This window comes from Aricia agestis, chromosome 12, assembly GCF_905147365.1.
Source record: "Aricia agestis chromosome 12, ilAriAges1.1, whole genome shotgun sequence".
Classification (NCBI taxonomy): Eukaryota; Metazoa; Arthropoda; class Insecta; order Lepidoptera; family Lycaenidae; genus Aricia; species Aricia agestis.
In genome coordinates, this window is record NC_056417.1 from 13,555,514 (window position 1) to 13,572,742 (window position 17,229).

General features: G+C 37.6%; 2 protein-coding genes across 3 annotated transcripts in view; both read left to right on the plus strand.

Annotated features, from left to right (window-relative positions):
* The first annotated feature begins 151 nt into the window (after positions 1 to 151).
* Positions 152 to 17,229, plus strand: part of LOC121732830 (WASH complex subunit 1) — a 38,741-nt gene continuing 21,663 nt past the window's right edge. Inside the window, exons 1-4 of one of the 2 annotated variants that reach the window (XM_042122827.1) lie at positions 152 to 209; positions 4,663 to 5,056; positions 5,140 to 5,430; positions 6,345 to 6,667. In XM_042122827.1, coding sequence (XP_041978761.1) covers positions 4,682 to 5,056; positions 5,140 to 5,430; positions 6,345 to 6,667 — 989 coding nt within the window. In that variant the 5' untranslated portion in view covers positions 152 to 209; positions 4,663 to 4,681. Of the gene's footprint in view, positions 210 to 4,391; positions 4,481 to 4,662; positions 5,057 to 5,139; positions 5,431 to 6,344; positions 6,668 to 17,229 lie in introns of those variants that run through there. The other variant, XM_042122826.1, reaches the window with a different exon arrangement.
* LOC121732829 (cytokine receptor) lies at positions 216 to 4,286 on the plus strand. Its single transcript, XM_042122825.1, has one exon. The coding sequence runs from the start codon at positions 529 to 531 to the stop codon at positions 4,276 to 4,278; it is 3,750 nt and encodes a 1,249-aa protein (XP_041978759.1). The 5' UTR covers positions 216 to 528; the 3' UTR covers positions 4,279 to 4,286.

The window sequence follows — 17,229 nt, forward strand, 5'->3', positions numbered from 1 at the left end:
TTTATATGTACTCAAGAAAATAAGATACTAATTTAAGCATCATTTAACAAAATCATTTCAACAGCTCGAGTTATGAATTTTTAAGTCAAGCAACCCTGACATTGCGCATACTCTGTATTTTTATCGATATTCGATTTGTTGTCAACACGGAAAACCGGAGTGAAGTTGGAGTTACTGAGAAATACTTCAAAGTTTTCTTTCTATTTTGAGTAAGTAGTGAGAAGTTTAATTAATATATAAGCATTCCACAGCATTCAATTCAGTGATATGTTTCTATTTAGCTAGCAAAATAATTATATTGTAGCTTCGAAGAAAATAAATAGAAACGTAACGTGGTGCAGTCGAAACTCGAAGTTAGTTAGTCAGCTAGTGTCAACGTATCGGGACAACAGTGTTGAGTGCGCCATTGAGCTTGCGATAAAAAAGAAACAAGAAATGTGTTTATCGTTTCTCGTTAATTTGCCGAGGTTTTGGTCAGTGCTATAAATCGTAATGTGGCAAACGTTGAACATTTAGGATAAAACAGTTATGGCCGGTTGTTCAAATCAGTGTAGCAAAACAAAGTTCAGTGGTTTCAGGAAAGGACCGAAATTACGATCATGGATTTGGTGTATCGTCGTACAATTTACGCTCACTTTGCCCTGTTTATTTTCAACTCGTCTCGAACAGGATCCCGTGGTGATCGTTCCCGATAGAGACATTAATTTGGTGTACGGAAAGCCACTCGAAATATTTTGCATCGCAGAAGCCAACTATACATCGAGTGACCTAAAGTTTACGGTTGGCGAAGAGACTCTCGACTCGGAAGTGGTGAACAGCACGACTCGTCGCCTGTACATCGAAAATGTCGAGAGACAAGTGAGAACATACTATTGCAGGAACGTACGGAGTAACAAGCGTGACATCCGACGTGTCGTGGTGGATACTCCGCCAGAGAACGTGACAGATTTTAAATGTATCTCCAAGAATTTCGAATCCTTGAGGTGCTCCTTTAGAACACCAGATTTAATAAGCAATGTGCAATACAATTTGACATTCTCTGTAAACGACAACGTAGTTAACCCGCCCTGCACTGCTAAACGGATAGACGCAAACACCAGGTACTGCGAATGGAACACGGTCAATACACAGCCGAGATACAGACAGAGCGAGGAACAGCTGTACTTCAACCTCCATGCGAAGAGCGACCACTTTGGATCTAATAACCAAACTTTTATTATTGACCACTATGAAATTGTAAAACCAGATCCACCACTAGGATTGAAAATAGTGAAAAATGGCTCCCATAGTGTCACACTGGAGTGGAAGTTGCCAAACAACATATTGGATTTCTTGCCTTGTGGTGTCGATCATATAATTGAATATCAAATTGCTAAAATTGACAACAGAACCCATTTCCACCGGGTGAATGCAACACTTCCACCAAAAAATCAAACATACAGATATCAATTAGCTAATCTACCATATGCTCATGTGCAGTATGAGGTGAGAGTGTACATTAAATCCAAGAAAGCATTTGCAACAGAATTCTTGTCAAACTTTTCTTATCTTGTATTCTATACCTTGAGTGAAAAACCCAGTAGACCCCCAGAGTTAGTTGCTGGAGCATTTGACCATAGTACTTACTTCGATAGAAGAATATTATGTGTTTATTGGAAGCAGCTGGAAGAGTATGAGGAGTCAGGAACTAACTTCACTTACAAAGTGGTCACTTCTCAAGGAAATACTACGCACACCTTATTCCCTGACAAATCTAAAAGCCTCGGCTACATCTTCTTGAACACAACTCTAGATGCTATTAATGTTCACGTCTGGTCTTTTAACTCGAAAGGGTCTTCGGCTAACAACAGCTATCTTTATATACCACCAGACAAACAAACTCGACTTTTTACACCTAAATCTTTTACCAAGCTAGCATATGAAAATGGTACATATGAGTTGTCCTGGAAACTAGATGAAAAAATTGATAATTACACACTATTTTGGTGTAAACATAATGCAAGTAGGAGTTGCTCAGGAAGAATGGACTTTACGGTTTTGAGCCCAGAAAAAAAGAAGCATGTAATAGACCTGCCAAACCAGTACAGATATCAGTTTGCAATAGCAGCTAATTACGGCACACAGTCCAGTGGGATGGTTTGGGAGCTATATTGTGATATTTCTAAAGATGGATATGTCATGTACGGATATCCTGTTCGTCTCTCTAATGGCACTCCAGGTAAAAGATCTGTAACACTAAATTGGGAAATGAATTGTGCAGTTGTAGAAGGTATTATTTTGGGCTACAACATAAGCTACTGCCCAATAGTAGAAACCAGTAGCAACTGCGATCCAAATTTTCCGAAAAATCATACATATGTGGGTAATCCTAAGTATTCATCAACAACAATCAGGGATCTCCTACCATACAAAACTTATCAATTTACTTTAGCACTGAAAACTATATATGGCCTAAAAAACATTGAAAATGCAACATGCCAAACTACTACATCTGAAGATGTACCTACAAAACCAATTAATGTTAAAATATCAGATGTTAAAAATGATTCATTAGTAATCGCCTGGGATCCACCACTACAGAGAAATGGCAACATTGGCAAGTATGTCATACTCAACTATGATACTGAGTTCTATGTTGACAATGTACCAGGAACTGATAAATCTAGTAGAAAAGTAAAACTGACCGGCCTACAAGGCTTCACTAATTACTCCTTTGCAGTAAAAGCCTGTAATATACCCCTAAATGTGTGCTCCGAAGTAAAACTGAATGATTATAAATTTGTTAGAACACGAATAGGACCTCCCGGTAGACTAAAAGCACCCAATGTAAAGAACAGTGGGGAGATAACATGGGAGAAGCCAGAACACCCTGGAGGAACATTAGATAGGTATCAAATTAGAAGAGTAAAAGATGAGTATGAGGCTGAGATTTATAATTCTACTGATTTGACATACAACTTGCACCAATGTGAGAGTGGTGTTTCCTCAGAAACATATGAAGTGAGGGCAATAAACTTTGATGAGGACTTATACCATGGTGTTATATTAATTGATGATGTGGATCCACCCAAAAGAACTAATGAAACTGAAATGAATGAGTATCCTGGGGAGTGGAGTGAGCCAAGCACTGTAGCATGCAGAGGTAATAGTGGCCTCGCTATTATCTCTATATTTGCTGGAATCTTTGCTGCAGTAGGAGTGGCATATGGATCCATAAAAATCTACAAAAGTTATCGTAAAATGGAAGATATCAAACCGGTGTTGCCTCATGGGCTTGGCGAACCCGAAAAAGATATATCGAAGTATACTTTCGGCAACTGGAACCCTAATAACAAGGAGGAGAAGCCCTCATCCGATGAAATGCTGCTTCTTCCTAACAGCAAATCAGTCACGACATCTTCAGATGTTAAGCAGAAAGACTCGAACGGCGACACAAGTGACCAAACAGACAGTACCGCTCTGTCAGATTCTTCAAAAGGCACCATTGATAGGCAGGCCTCTACCTCAGATGACGGATCTGACTCATCTCTTAACTTAGAAATTGAACCAATAAAGATGAAAAATGATAAGGAGGAGGACGACGAGGCTTCGTCTGCTATTGACACAGCAAGTTCCTGTGAAAATTCACCATATCTTAGTAATGAAACATTCAAGAAAACCCCCACCAGTGGTTATATCCAACAACCTGTAGTGAATGCAAAAACAGGTTATGTACCTGCTCAGCTACCAGTGAAAAATACGCCGCCTGTAGTTTCACCCCAGCCGGCGAGTTCTAGTTACGTTATGGCTAGCCTTCCACCGACCTCATTTTCGGGGGGTGCACCACCAATTATCCCCAATCCCAAATCGTCCGCAACCGGCTACGTGATGAGAGAAGAACCACAAGCTAATTTAATGTTAGGAAAACAAACACAAAAAACTCTAGGAGCAGACACCTTGCCGAATACACCCTCATTGTCCCCTGCAGCAAAAATGGGTGCTGACAGTAGTTATATGCAATTGCATTCATTAGACTCCTTGCCTAGCTTTAAACCTAGCATACGAAATGCGGTGCCGATGAAACCGGCCGCCAGCGGATACGTGAGTCCCACAGATCACGTCATCAATAAACATCTCAACAACATATTGACCGCGGGTCAGCTCACGGAGGAGTCGGCGATACTGGATCCCTCGATGTCGCCCGACGCATACTGTAGATTTTCATGGAGCACTGATCCGGCGAATGACAATTTACACTCTCTTCTCGCTGACTCACCCTCAAGAACCTCAAAGAATTAACTAGTAGAATAGGATAGTGAAAAAGAACTGACAAATAGACTCAAAGTAACTTAATTGTAAATAAAAAAATATGTAGCTTTACTAAGTGCTATATTGAACTTTATCATTTGACAGAAGAACATATTATGATGAGAATATGTTATCTAGTGATAATTTTTGTGCCTTATTAATTTATTTTTGGTGATTTAATGCAGCTTATTAGGTAAGACTTCGAAATATTTTTAATTATAGTTAATAAATGGATATGACAGAGAGAAGAATATATGACACGAATGGCATGCTCCAAGTCTTTGAAATATCAGGATGTCGATAAGAGGAGTTCAGACTGATTACGGGAGCATGCAGTATCGATACAAATGCTACAGTGTGCTGATATTGTTACAGAAATACCTATCTCAACACCATGGAGGGTATTTATAAAGTAAACTTGATACCGAACGATCTGAGTGTAGAAGAGACTGTCCTGCAGATAGCGGACACTCTCGACAACTTGAATTGCATCATCGACGACGTTTTCTCTCGTATATCGACGAGAATCAATCGGAACATGGAAAAGACGTCGAAACTTCAGGAGAGGATAGAGATTTCGCGAAACAAGGTCGAGAAAATTGTCGGAATGCAGAAGGCGATTAAAGTGTTCTCCAGCGCAAAGTATCCGTCGTCCATAGTGCACGAGCACTATGAGTCCATTTTCGACACAGACGTCCGTCCATTCGAACCGCCGAGGATCAGTTTGAGGGACAAGACTCAGAGGCAGCGCAATGAAAAGGAAATACAAGTAAGTTGACAAGATTCTTCTAAAACTGACTTTTTGTTAATAACTTAGTAGGCACCATTCAATAGCAAAGTTGTTTTTTTCAGGAGAAGCTACATTTCTTTCACGTCAAAGTGGCCGAGCCTAAAGCGGTTAAGCCCAAACACGAGTACGACCTAAAATCGGTTGTCAATAAGGTGGCATCAGTCGGCGATCTTCTGATCTTTAACACCGACGAAAGCGTGTACTTCGGCAGCCAGAAGACCCCGGCCTACGTACCTAAAGTACCGGCGAGCGTGCAGAAGGACGTCCTAGACGAAGCCCCTCCCTCTATCATGAAGAAGAATGTCTTGAAGCGGGAAATTGACGAGTACATGTACGCGCCCGGTATGGGAATGGTGAGTTCTTTTGTGTTTTGTTTCCTTTTACGGAAGAATAATATTGACAAAGTGAAAGATTGATTAAGTATCTATTCCTTCTCTTTCTTTCTGTGGTCATAATATGTCGAAATTATCCGTGCGGCGCTTCACAAAATATGACTTTGCGGCTACGAATATTTTTTATTATTCGTAGCTTTGCGGTTTATATTAGCGAAATTGCCTTTCTTTGGGCTCTCTTGTTCCCCCGTACAGTGTACAGGACAATGCGTTGCCTTGGCGTATTAGCTGGATTTACGAACAGACGATTTATGGCCACTGTATATTAGAGACAAGGATTACCACTAAACATGACACAAATCTTTGAGTCAGTGGTTTTCCCAGTATGAGGTTTCCAAACCCAATCTAATTATCGTATCAAAACATTCGACCTGCATCAATATTTGCTTTTAGTTAATACTGAGGATTTCATGAAAAACAAAACCACACGGAGGTTCTTACTTCAAGAATGTCAAATTTGGTTGATGGTTTCTATACAAAACACTATACTATACTATACTAGTAAATGAAGTATTTACTTAGTAGTAAATATTTGATTTACTTGTTGTTAGTTAGTAGTTATGTTATAAGCTCGTGTGGACCATGCGTATTTTGTAAGGAAACCTGGCCTTTCACCGTACACGAGAGTAAAGACTTAGGAACGCATGTGGCTAGGCTCCTTTACAGTTTTTATTCAAAGTTTATAATATTAATCGCGTGTGGCAAAATTAAGTAGTAGCGCTTCACGCAAGAATCAAGATAAATTTGATAATGTCGATGGGAAGTACGAAACCACAGACATAGATCAAGATAGATATCGTATTGCCTTAAATTCTATTTGAAACTTCGCCGTGGAAACTCAAGCAGACTAAACCCTAATTACCATTTTGGCATAGGTCCCCGAACTGGATATGCCCATGGACCTGCCCCACCTGCCCGGTGTAGCTGGGGATATACAATACCTGTACACTGACGCGGGATCCATTGCACCGTCAGCCGTCACCTCCCCGGTGGTGCCCAGCAATCCCATACCGGAGCATATACCGGAACTACCCGATCTGCCGGACCTCAGCGCGAAGCTCGACGTCCCGGATATACCGGACGCGCCCCCGGTTATGCCGGACCCGGTGGTGCCGGAGGCGCCGTCTGCTCCCATCCCGCCCCCACCGCCACCGCCGCCACCGCCAATGGAACCACAGCAAACCAAAGAAGAGAAGAGGTAAGTTTTTTTAAATAATAAATAGGTACTTATAAAGTTGTAAAAGGTTTTAATTTAGGCGAGGGCTAGCGCCGAAACTTTTTTTAGGGTTCCGTAGCCAAATGGCAAAAAACGGAATCCTTATAGATTCGTCATGTCTGTGTGTCTGTGTGTCTGTCTGTCTGTCCGTCCGTATGTCACAGCCACTTTTCTCCGAAACTATAAGAGCTATACTATTTAAACTTGGTAAGTAGATGAAGTCTGTGAACCACATTAAGATTTTGATACAAAAATGGAAATTATATGAAAAATTTATCTAAATAATATATATGTCGCAGAATTTTTTATTTTTACTTATTGCATTAAACTTTTGGTCACCCCTTAAACTTAATCCGAGAATTATCTTTCAATAAAATACAAAAAGTTTAAATATATCCTCCCCCTTTATTGAAAGTCGATTAAAAGGTAGCCTAAGTTACTCCTTATTATATCCGCTATCTGCCAAAAAAAGTCCCGTTAAAATTGCCCCAGCCGTTTCAGAGATTAGCCGGAACAAACAGACAGACATACAGACAGGCAAAAATTGTAAAAAGCTATTTTGGTATATGTACCGTATGTACATTCATATGCATGTAGTAAAAAATGGTTATATCAATATAACAAACAGACACTCCAATTTTATTTATATGTATAGATAATATTATAATCCAGCTTCCGAACTCTCTAGTGGTACCGGTTTGTGGTCGATAGATCAGATGGCTAGCTTATCGGAGTCACTGAACTCTGCTATAATATTTACATTAATAATCCTCGGTAGGAGATTAACGATAGAGCGTATGCAAAGTTGGCGTGTTTTACTTTCTAAGTTAAACTCAGGGTAACTGCGCAAAGTGTTTGCATTGTATTGTAAAGTTGAAGTAAACTTTAGAACTAAAACATAAAGTTAACGAGACTCCTGTTTAAAAATACTTTCGAACTTTCGGCTGTTTCTTTGTAATCCTTTTGAGCAGAAAAATAATAAAAAATATATTAAACGTTCTGAATTCAAACAGTTTAAATTCAAATTCAGAGCGTGCTGTATATTGCTGGAATTCGTGAAACGTGTGTTTTTAAGTAAACCGGCCGCGATAGGCGCATTACATGAATCGTAAGTAGCATCGCTGGCTACATAAGGTGGGCACATAGAAAGGGTTTCGGAGAAAAATGTAAATATGTACCACGAGAGGCAGAGTTATGGGTCAGTTGGCTCTAGCTGACTCCGCCGATGGAATAATAACGAGGGCCGAGGCACATCTCTGATGTTAAAGCGACGCACGAAGTTTCAAGTTTTTGGGGTTGAAGGTTCTAAAAGTTTAATTTCCACTCAAACTTTTAAATTTCCAAAGTTTATCAGTAAGCTTTACTGATAAATTTTGGAAATCTCCGCTGATGAAATAACAAGAGAGACATTTTATGTCGGTTGCACTGAACCACTCAAACTACGCTTAGCGTACCTTTAAGTTGGAAAATGTGAGAACGTTAGAACTCCGTTTTGTAAAAATTCGTTTATAGCGCGGGATCCGTACGTTTCCTGGGAAAAAAGCATCATAATGTCCTTTCCCGGAACTCTAAAGTATCTCCATACCTTTCAGCATAATCGGATTATTAGCGGTTTGAGCGTGAAGAAGTAACAGACAGACAGACGCACTTTCGCATATTTTATAATAAACAATAATAATAATAATAATATACAGTGTGTAACAAAAATAAGTGATAATACTTTAGGGTGTGTACGTGTTCCTTGTAGAGAGTTCACTGTGAGAGTAGCAGTTCTTAAAAACGATTTTTTTCTTCTTTTTTGTATGGACAAGGGGCCCGAGCGTCACGAGTTTCCCCATACAAAAGTGAAAAAAAAAATTGGTAAGTATTTCAGCGCTGCTAGTTTCACAGTGAACTCTCTACAAGGAACACGTACACACCCTAAAGTTTTATCACCTATTTTTGTTACATCCTGTATAATAGACCATGTCGGTCGTCGCGGCATTTCCATTGCAATGCGAATTGTTAAACTTTTGGTTCTCGCTAATGTGCTCCAGGGTTGTGCTCTTATTCCATTTTCTTAGAACAAATATATTTATGCGGCTAATTTGCAATGGTGACTGTAAGTTTATAAAACATGATATTATTATTATTTTGGATCTTTAAAGATACAGTTTTTGTAAAGTATTTAGATTTATAAGTAGCATGAAACTTCTATTAAACCTTTTTGGAAACACAAATATTAATATGCAAAGCTATGTTAAATAATCTACAGCATGACTGGTGAGACAGGATCAATACATAAGGAGAGTACGCGGTACTCGATTTTCATTAATCATTATAATCTGTATATATAAAACTCAAAGGTGACTGACTGATTCACATAGTGATCTATCAACGCACAGCCCAAACCACTGGACGGATCGGGCTGAAATTTGGCATGCAGGTAGATGTTATAACGTAGGCATCCGCTAAGAAAGGATTTTGATAAATTCCAACCCCAAGGGGTTTAAATAGGGGATGAAAGTTTGTATATAATAATACTTCTTAACGCGGGCGAAGCCGCGGGCAAAAGCTCGTATGTAATAAAATTAGGTACGTAATTTTTTACCAAACTTCCCTTTAAATAAATGAATTATGGACACTTAGTAAACGCGCGCGGTGTCCATGCGTTGGGTAAATAATTATTTAACTTTAAGCTACATATACTCAGTGATCAATTGATATATTTTTTTTTCAACGAATATTATAATAGCAAAATATCACGTCCTCGAATATTGAATATGTCTCACCAGTCATGCTGTATAATCTCCGTAGGTCCGTCTTATACTGCTGCAAGTTATTATTAGCTCTACCTTAGCTAACATTGCTGAAAAGGAATTTATATTGCGCACTTTGAAGCATCCTTTTCACTGAAGTATCTATTTATTACTGTCGGAGTTGCCCTGTTTCGAAGCGCTTTGACTGAATACCACGGACTCGCAGAAAACCCTTATTAAATAACGGCTTTATTTTCCTAGCGTCTGTAAGCTAAGGCCAAAGGGAGGTTAAAGATTAAAATAGCGTCTTAGTATTTTCCTGGCTGTAGTTCCCGTGAAACATTATTGAAAATTATGATTTGAAATTATATTATACAGTACAGGGTGTAACAAAACTAAGTGATAATACTTTAGGGAATAGGGTGTGTATGTGTTCCTTATAGAGAGTTCACTGTGAAAGTAGCAGCGCTGAAAGACCAGATTTTTTTTGTGATTTGTATGGGCAAGCGTGAAGCGCCCCAACGTGACGAGTTTCCCCATACAAGAGTGAATTTTTTTTTGCTCTTTCAGCGCTTCTTAGTTTTGTTACACTCTGTATATTTATTTTCTCTACAGACTAGCCTGCCTAGCATACGCCAACGAGATATCTCACTCTACATGTTTTCTCGATGTTTGATGATTTGTCTCTTCATCTCTATTGATTTCTCGCGTAGATCTATCATCGAAATAACACATTTTTTATAGAGTTTTGTCGAGATAATGTCGAGATTTTGACATAAAGAGTGAGATATCTCGTTGGCGTATGCTAGGCAGGTAGAACTCTCTACAAGGAACACATACACGCCCTAAAATATTATCACTTTTGTTACACCCTGTATATTTATTTAGCGAGGATTATATCCTTTCAAAGGAAAGTGAACAAGGAACGAATCTACATTAAAGTTGCAAAAAATAGAATCGGGGTTTTCTGCTTGCCGCGTCAGTCTTCTAAACTTATAAAATTACATGTCCTGACTGACTGACTGACTGATTCATCATCGCTGAGCAAAAACTGTAAAAGTTACAGCCACGAAATTTGGTGAGTAGGGTTGTTTTATTAAGTAGACACCCACTAAGGAAGGAATTTTGAAAATTTTACCCCGAAGGGGGTGAAATAAGGGTTGAAAGTTTTAATGAAAGTCCGTCATTTCTTGAGTTAGAAACATGAAACTTTATTTTTGGGTTACTGATTAAAAATGAATGGATAAGTATTTAAGCGTTTTTGGAAATTCTACCCCCAAGGGGGTAAAATTGTGGTTGAAAGTTTGAATGAAACTCCGTTATTTCTTGAGTTAGAAACATGAAATTTTATGTTTGGGTTACTGATTAAAAATGATTGGATACGTGTTTAAGCGTTTCTGAAAATTCTACCCCCAAGGGGGTGAAATAGGGGTTGAAAGTTTAAATGAAAGTCCGTCATTTCTTAAGTTAGAAACATGAAAGTTTATTTTTGGACTGCTGATTAAAAATGAATGGGTAGGTATTTAAGCGTTTTTAGAAATTCTACCCCCAAGGGGGTGAAATTGGAGTTGAAAGTTTGAATGAAAGTCCGTCATTTCTTGAGTTAGAAACATGAAACTTTATTTTTGTGCTACTGATTAAAAATGAATGGATACGTATTTAAGTGTTTCTGGTAATTCTACCCCCAAGGTGGTGAAATTGGGGTAGAAAGTTTCAATGAAAGTCCGTCATTTCTTGAGTTAGAAACATGAAAGTTTATTGACGTTTGCGTTTGACGTTTGCTTAAATAGGGTCCGTTTTTACCCTTTGTATAAGGAACCACAAAAACAAAAAGGAGAAAACTATCCATCTTTGTTATTATACTATGTTAACGCGGATGAAGTCGCGGGCAACAGCTAGTATTCCCATAAAAGTGTTTACGCAACGTCCAAAGAGTTGCGCTCCAAAAAATTCTCGCATCCTTATTTAAAAACCTCCGCACAAAATCGTGCAGCTGGTTTTATAACATAAAAGGAGTTTCGGACCGCATCTAACCGATTTCTCGTGAAATATCCGTTCGAGAATATTTACAAATGCTCCGACGTATTCGAGTCGAAACGGAATCGATTTACAAAACACCGTTTTCGGGGAAACGTAATTGTATTTTCTTTCATAATATTATGATTCTTTCGTTCGAACGTTGGCACGAGGCAGATTGTTTAATTGTTCGGAATTCGGATCTTGTACCAGTATTTTGCTGTATGTTTGTTCTGAGTAGCATTAAAAACTATAGTTATACGAAATATACGTAAATTAAGGGCCTGTTTCAACACTTCCTGATAAAGTGCCGGATAGGCTCTCCACTACTTTTTTGACAGATTCTCCATACTATATCTGTCAAGTTAAGTGGTGAATAGCCCATCCGGCACTTATCAGGAAGTAGTGAAACAAGCCCTTAATCTGTCAAGTTAAGTGGTGGATAGCTTATCCGGAACTTATCAGGAAATGGTGAAATAAGCCCTTAAAGTAATAAATTTTATTATTATTTTATGTCTAGTGCAAAGTCTCGATTCAAATATATTATAATAGAGTCTTTTCAGAATGACTATAAGTACATATTTTTGAATGGCGGACTGAAAAGAAATAGTCGTTTTATTTGGCATCAATCTGCTGCAGTTTCATATAAAAATCAGCCAAGTGCGAGTTGGACTCGCGGTCGAAGGGTCCCGTACCACAATGGAGCAAAAATAGTCTGAAAATTGTGTTTTTTGTATAGCAGCCCCCTTAATTATTTCATGTATTAATTTAAATTTTATTTAAAATTATTAAAGTACAAATAAAACTGAGTTTTTCGTGAATATTTTAAGTGCCATTTGTACTGCCGTTATTGATATCGAGCAAAAAATAGCAAAAAAATCATGTTTGTTGTATGGGAGCCCCCCTTAAATATTTAATTTATTGTTTTTAGTATTTGTTGTTATAGCGGCAACAGATATACATAATCTGTGAAAATTTCAACTCCCTAGCTATTACCGTTCTTGAGTTACAGCCTGGAGACAGACAGACAGACGGACAGACATCGAAGTCTTAGTAATAGGATGCTGTTTTTACTTTTTACCCTTCAGCTACGAAACCCTAAAAACTAAGACACTTAGGCGCTTAAGTACGAAAAGACAATTTATTGAGTAGAAGAGTTTTTGAACATTAAGGCTGGCCTCACACAGCCGGAATTTCATAATCGGAAATTCATATTCTTACAGATCGATCTATGAAATTAATAATCTCAAAAAATCAGAATGTGTGTGGAGTGTATTGATATTGTATGGTATTCCGGTCTTTCTGAATTAATAATATGAATTTCCGATTATGAAATTCCGGCTGTGTGAGGCCAGCCTAAGTAATTTTATTCAGGACTATACATTTTATTCTGTAAAGTCTCGAAACGGAGTAATATTCACTCTACACTGGCTAGCCTTTGAAGTGAATCGTTTCAAGTACAATATACAAGGTCCTTTTCAATCTGCCAATGGGAGTTGCAGCACGAAGTTGCCTTTCAAACGTAAAGACGGTGTAACAAAACTAACTGCCACACTCAGAGACATTATCTTATGTATTTTAATATTAAACTTCGATTCATTTTAACGAAGAGTTTGACAGATGTTTATTGTCAAAATCTAAATTTAATAGGGAAGATGCGATGTTTTTTATTTTTGTGTTTATTTTAAAGAACTCCATGTAGAATAGACCACAAATATATTAAAAAATTAAAACACTGGAATTTATTATTTACTACAAAAAATGCGGTTTATAATTGTCAATTTAAATGTTGGTGCCAAAACGGATTATAGTCTGTATCAGTGTATGACGTCACTGTTGTTTGACAATAATTATTGACAATGGCCCCACCTGATCGTACCTCTCAAAAAGTTGCCATGCCCCGTGTTTCATTTAGCGTTAAAAACGATCAAATCGCTTAAGAGGAGTCCACACCGCCGTTTTTCCATACAAACGTTGTCCCCTGTTTCCTCCCTGGATAATGCCGGTAGAGTTATGATGTTTTTTCCTGAATATCTATGGCCACTATTAGCATGTCCCTATGTTTTCTTTTTTTTTTTCATAATTTTATTATTAAAAAAGATAAAAACGTCCAAAAACCCAAAAAAATGGCCAGATTTTTCTCTGTGTTCAAACACCCAGAAAAATAAACTGGCTAAAATATACAAAAAAAATAAAACATAGGAACACAGCTCAAGCCTTGCTTTAATTCTTAATGAAAAAAGTACTTAAATCGGTTAAGTTTTGGAGAAGGAATCAGCGGACAACGAATCGAAGATTTTCTGTTCTTTTATTAGAACTTTTGTCGTGTTGTCTCTATCGCGCTCTGCGGTAGGAGACTTGAGATTGGTGAGACAGCAATACATTTTCAATTTCTCTCGCCCCTGGTGTATCCTCTTAAAAAACGCTAAATGGAACACGGGGATAGCATGTGTGACGTCACTGAACGCTGATTGGTGTTTTGAAATCCGTTCCGTTTCAAGTTACTTTTTATTCGTAATTTTTGTAAAATGTTTTTTTACAAAAATTATTTTATAAAATACTAGCTGTCCCGACAAACGTTTCTTTGCCATATAAAGTATTTCGCCCGTATTATTTTATTGAAGTGACTAAATATTTCACCATGGCAACGTCCATCGCTAATCGCTATCCCGTCGCACAAACAATGGTCGCCGTCAGTCTCGAGTTGTAATAATTTACTATTATTTATTCAACAAATGCACTTATCAATATAAAAAGTACCCAGTAGCCGATTCTCAGACCCACTGAATATGCATACTTATTATAAAATTTGGTTAAAATCAGTAAAGGCGTTTCGGAGGAGTACGCGGCCTAACATTGTGACACGCGAATTTTATATATAAGATAAACCTTGCAGTCCTTTTATATTTTTTTTATCGTTTTAATTAAATTTTCGTTTATGTGGCCTTATACAGAGTTTACTGTGAAAGCTTTTCAATTATTATTGAATGGGCAAATTCCTGATGTTGGGGCATGTCGGATAGAAACAATAAATTCGCAAATAACTCTTTCAGTCAATTTAATTATTTGGCTCGATACAACAGTGTTGTTATCAGTTTTAACTTTTAAGGAAAACTCAATTTTCCCTTATAATTAAATTTTAACAACAAAGCAATAAATAATGTAACAACCTTGGTTAAGTTACGTGGAGTGACATCAGTACTGCGAATTTTAGGCCGAGCCTGTCATAGTGACTACTAGCGACCTGCGAGTTGCGACCCTGAAAATCTTTGCCTTGTTGTTGAATGGCGGGGTACGCGGCATTAATTTTTTGCGATTTTTGAAGGGTCATATTTTTTAGTAAATTTCTAATAACATAAGTATTAGTAAATTTCGAAAAAATCGAACGTAGAGGCATAGCCTTAACAGATCCCAATATTGTATAAAAAAATCATTTGTCTGGCGCATTGTCCAGGGAGTAAATTGGGGAATAGGTTTGTATGGAAAACAGTGCTAGCGTTTCCTCTTAAGGTCCATGATCGATATAGATTGTTCGTGTAGAAAGCTTAGCGATCATGGTGGCAATCGTGTTGGCGATTATGGCCCAAAGTGCTAGCGATTGCGATTACAGTGAATATTATTATTGGTAGCTTAAAAGCTATTTAAATACTTTACAGAATATACCTATTATTATTGTAAACAAGATTAAAGAACTTTCATCATCTAGTTTCTTCCGTCTATCTGTACGCGGCCTTTCACATTTTTATTCTTCATGTAGAGTCTAGAGCAGGGGTGAGAACCCCTTTTCAATCAGGGACCACTTTTATCTTTTTCTTGCTAACTACTATTACATGCATAAAAACTGTAATAATCAGATTACAAATATCATAAATTATAATAAAAAACTCTTTAAGAAATATGTAACATCAAAAGAAAACTTTGGTATTTTAGTGTTGCATTACTGAGCTTGCATATTATTCTACGTGAAGTCGGCTATCCTATGACTAATAAAGTTACTCAAAGCTAAAATGAATATTCGAGGACCATATTTTGGCTCCTGGACTCTGGTCCACGTACCACTGGTTGGGATTTGGGAACCAGTCTACTAACTAGAGTCTAGACTCTGGACTATTCCCTTTCTCGAACTACCCAATCTAATGTGATACAGTAAAAAGTTTAGAACCAATATTTACCCAAGCCCTTGCTCTGGCCTGACCCACATACACCGACCAGATGGTCTCAAGTCCGACACATGGCATTGGGCCTACCATCAATCAAACTGACACAAGTTGCGATGCGAGTAATTTTTTCTACAAACGTAATACGATACGGTTATAAAATACATTTCTAGAGTGTACTTCAGTATCGAGAATAAAGGTATTTCGTTTTGGTCTTGGGTAAAATTGTGTTTCAAAGTCTGAATATGGGCCTTGACTTCTTATATTAGTCATTCTATAATATATAACAATTCAATTTCAGGTTTCTTATTGTAAATTTCGAAATAAGAACTCCTCTAAAAACGTATAAAGAGTACTAATTCTATAGTCTACCAGGGATGGTGAACCAATGGCAAAAGGGGTACGAAGATTTTGGCCGACCTACCGTACCGCTATTGTGTTTTTTCGCGTTCACGAATATTTTTTTCAAGATTATTTTTTGCTTGTATTGATGTTAGCTATCCATTTTTGAAAAAAATATTCGTGAACGCGGAAAAACACAATGGCGGAAAGTAGGTCGCTCAGGCTCCATACAAAAATCTTCATACCCCTTAGGTAAGCAAATTTGAAAAACCAAATTACAAAAAAATTTAATGGCACGTTTATATGACTTCTTCAGAAAAGGGCCCGTTGATACGGAAAGGTCCGCTATCCCTGGTATGAACCAATAATGGAGTCATGTCCTTAATGTTCTGAGCTGTACTTTACTACAGTACTTTACCTACAGTTCTTTTAACCGCTTATGAACTTTATTGCATTAGTAATAAGGTCAATAAGGTGGATCATTGAGATACCAAAAACAGGAAAACGTTCCGAAGCCACAACTCACAGCCACGATAAAGGAGCCGCCTCATTTTCATACCTGTTATTGTTTTGGACGACCTTGGAATGAATTAGCATGGACAATGAATACTAATGTCCCATGTAAACGCTAAATTGGCTACTAAGAATTTGGGGGTTTTGAAGGTTTGCAAATCGTCAGCTCAGTCATACCAAAAAATACGGATATTGCGTGAAGAAACTTGCAATGACGCCTTTTTCGCAAAGTCAACAGAATGTCTACGAAAAAAGTTCGAATGCTTACATACTTATTTTAGTAACTAACTCCAAAAAAGGATGAGGTTATATTATGTTCATAGTTTATTCATTTTTTTGCTATTGTCCAGTATTGTCCATAAAAACTTCAAATATACAAGATGTAAGTGTAAACACCGTTATCCTTGAAACCATCAAATGAGTCCGTCAAAATGAACAACTTTTTCTATGAGAACAATACTGGGAACTCAAAAAAATCCGTTTTCATACCCATACAAATTGCCGATCCGGGCATCCGTACGGGTATGAAGATGGCATTTTTTTTGAGTTCCCAGTTAACACACTGTATATCTTGAAAAAATGCTTATAATACTTTGTTCTAAAATATTACTCTTAACTTTCTTGATCCTCCATCAGTTAATCTGAGATGACAGTTGCCCGTAAGTGCTTGCGAAGCGCTTTCATGTTATCAAGATATTGCTAAACATTTATTTTCATTAACATTACAGAATCCCGCTTCCAAGAATAGCACTTAAATCGAGATAAGCATCTTAACGAG

Bases quoted from the DNA above. Each gene is read 5' to 3' on its own strand.
- LOC121732829 (XM_042122825.1), top strand. From the start codon at position 529: ATGGCCGGTTGTTCAAATCAGTGTAGCAAAACAAAGTTCAGTGGTTTC.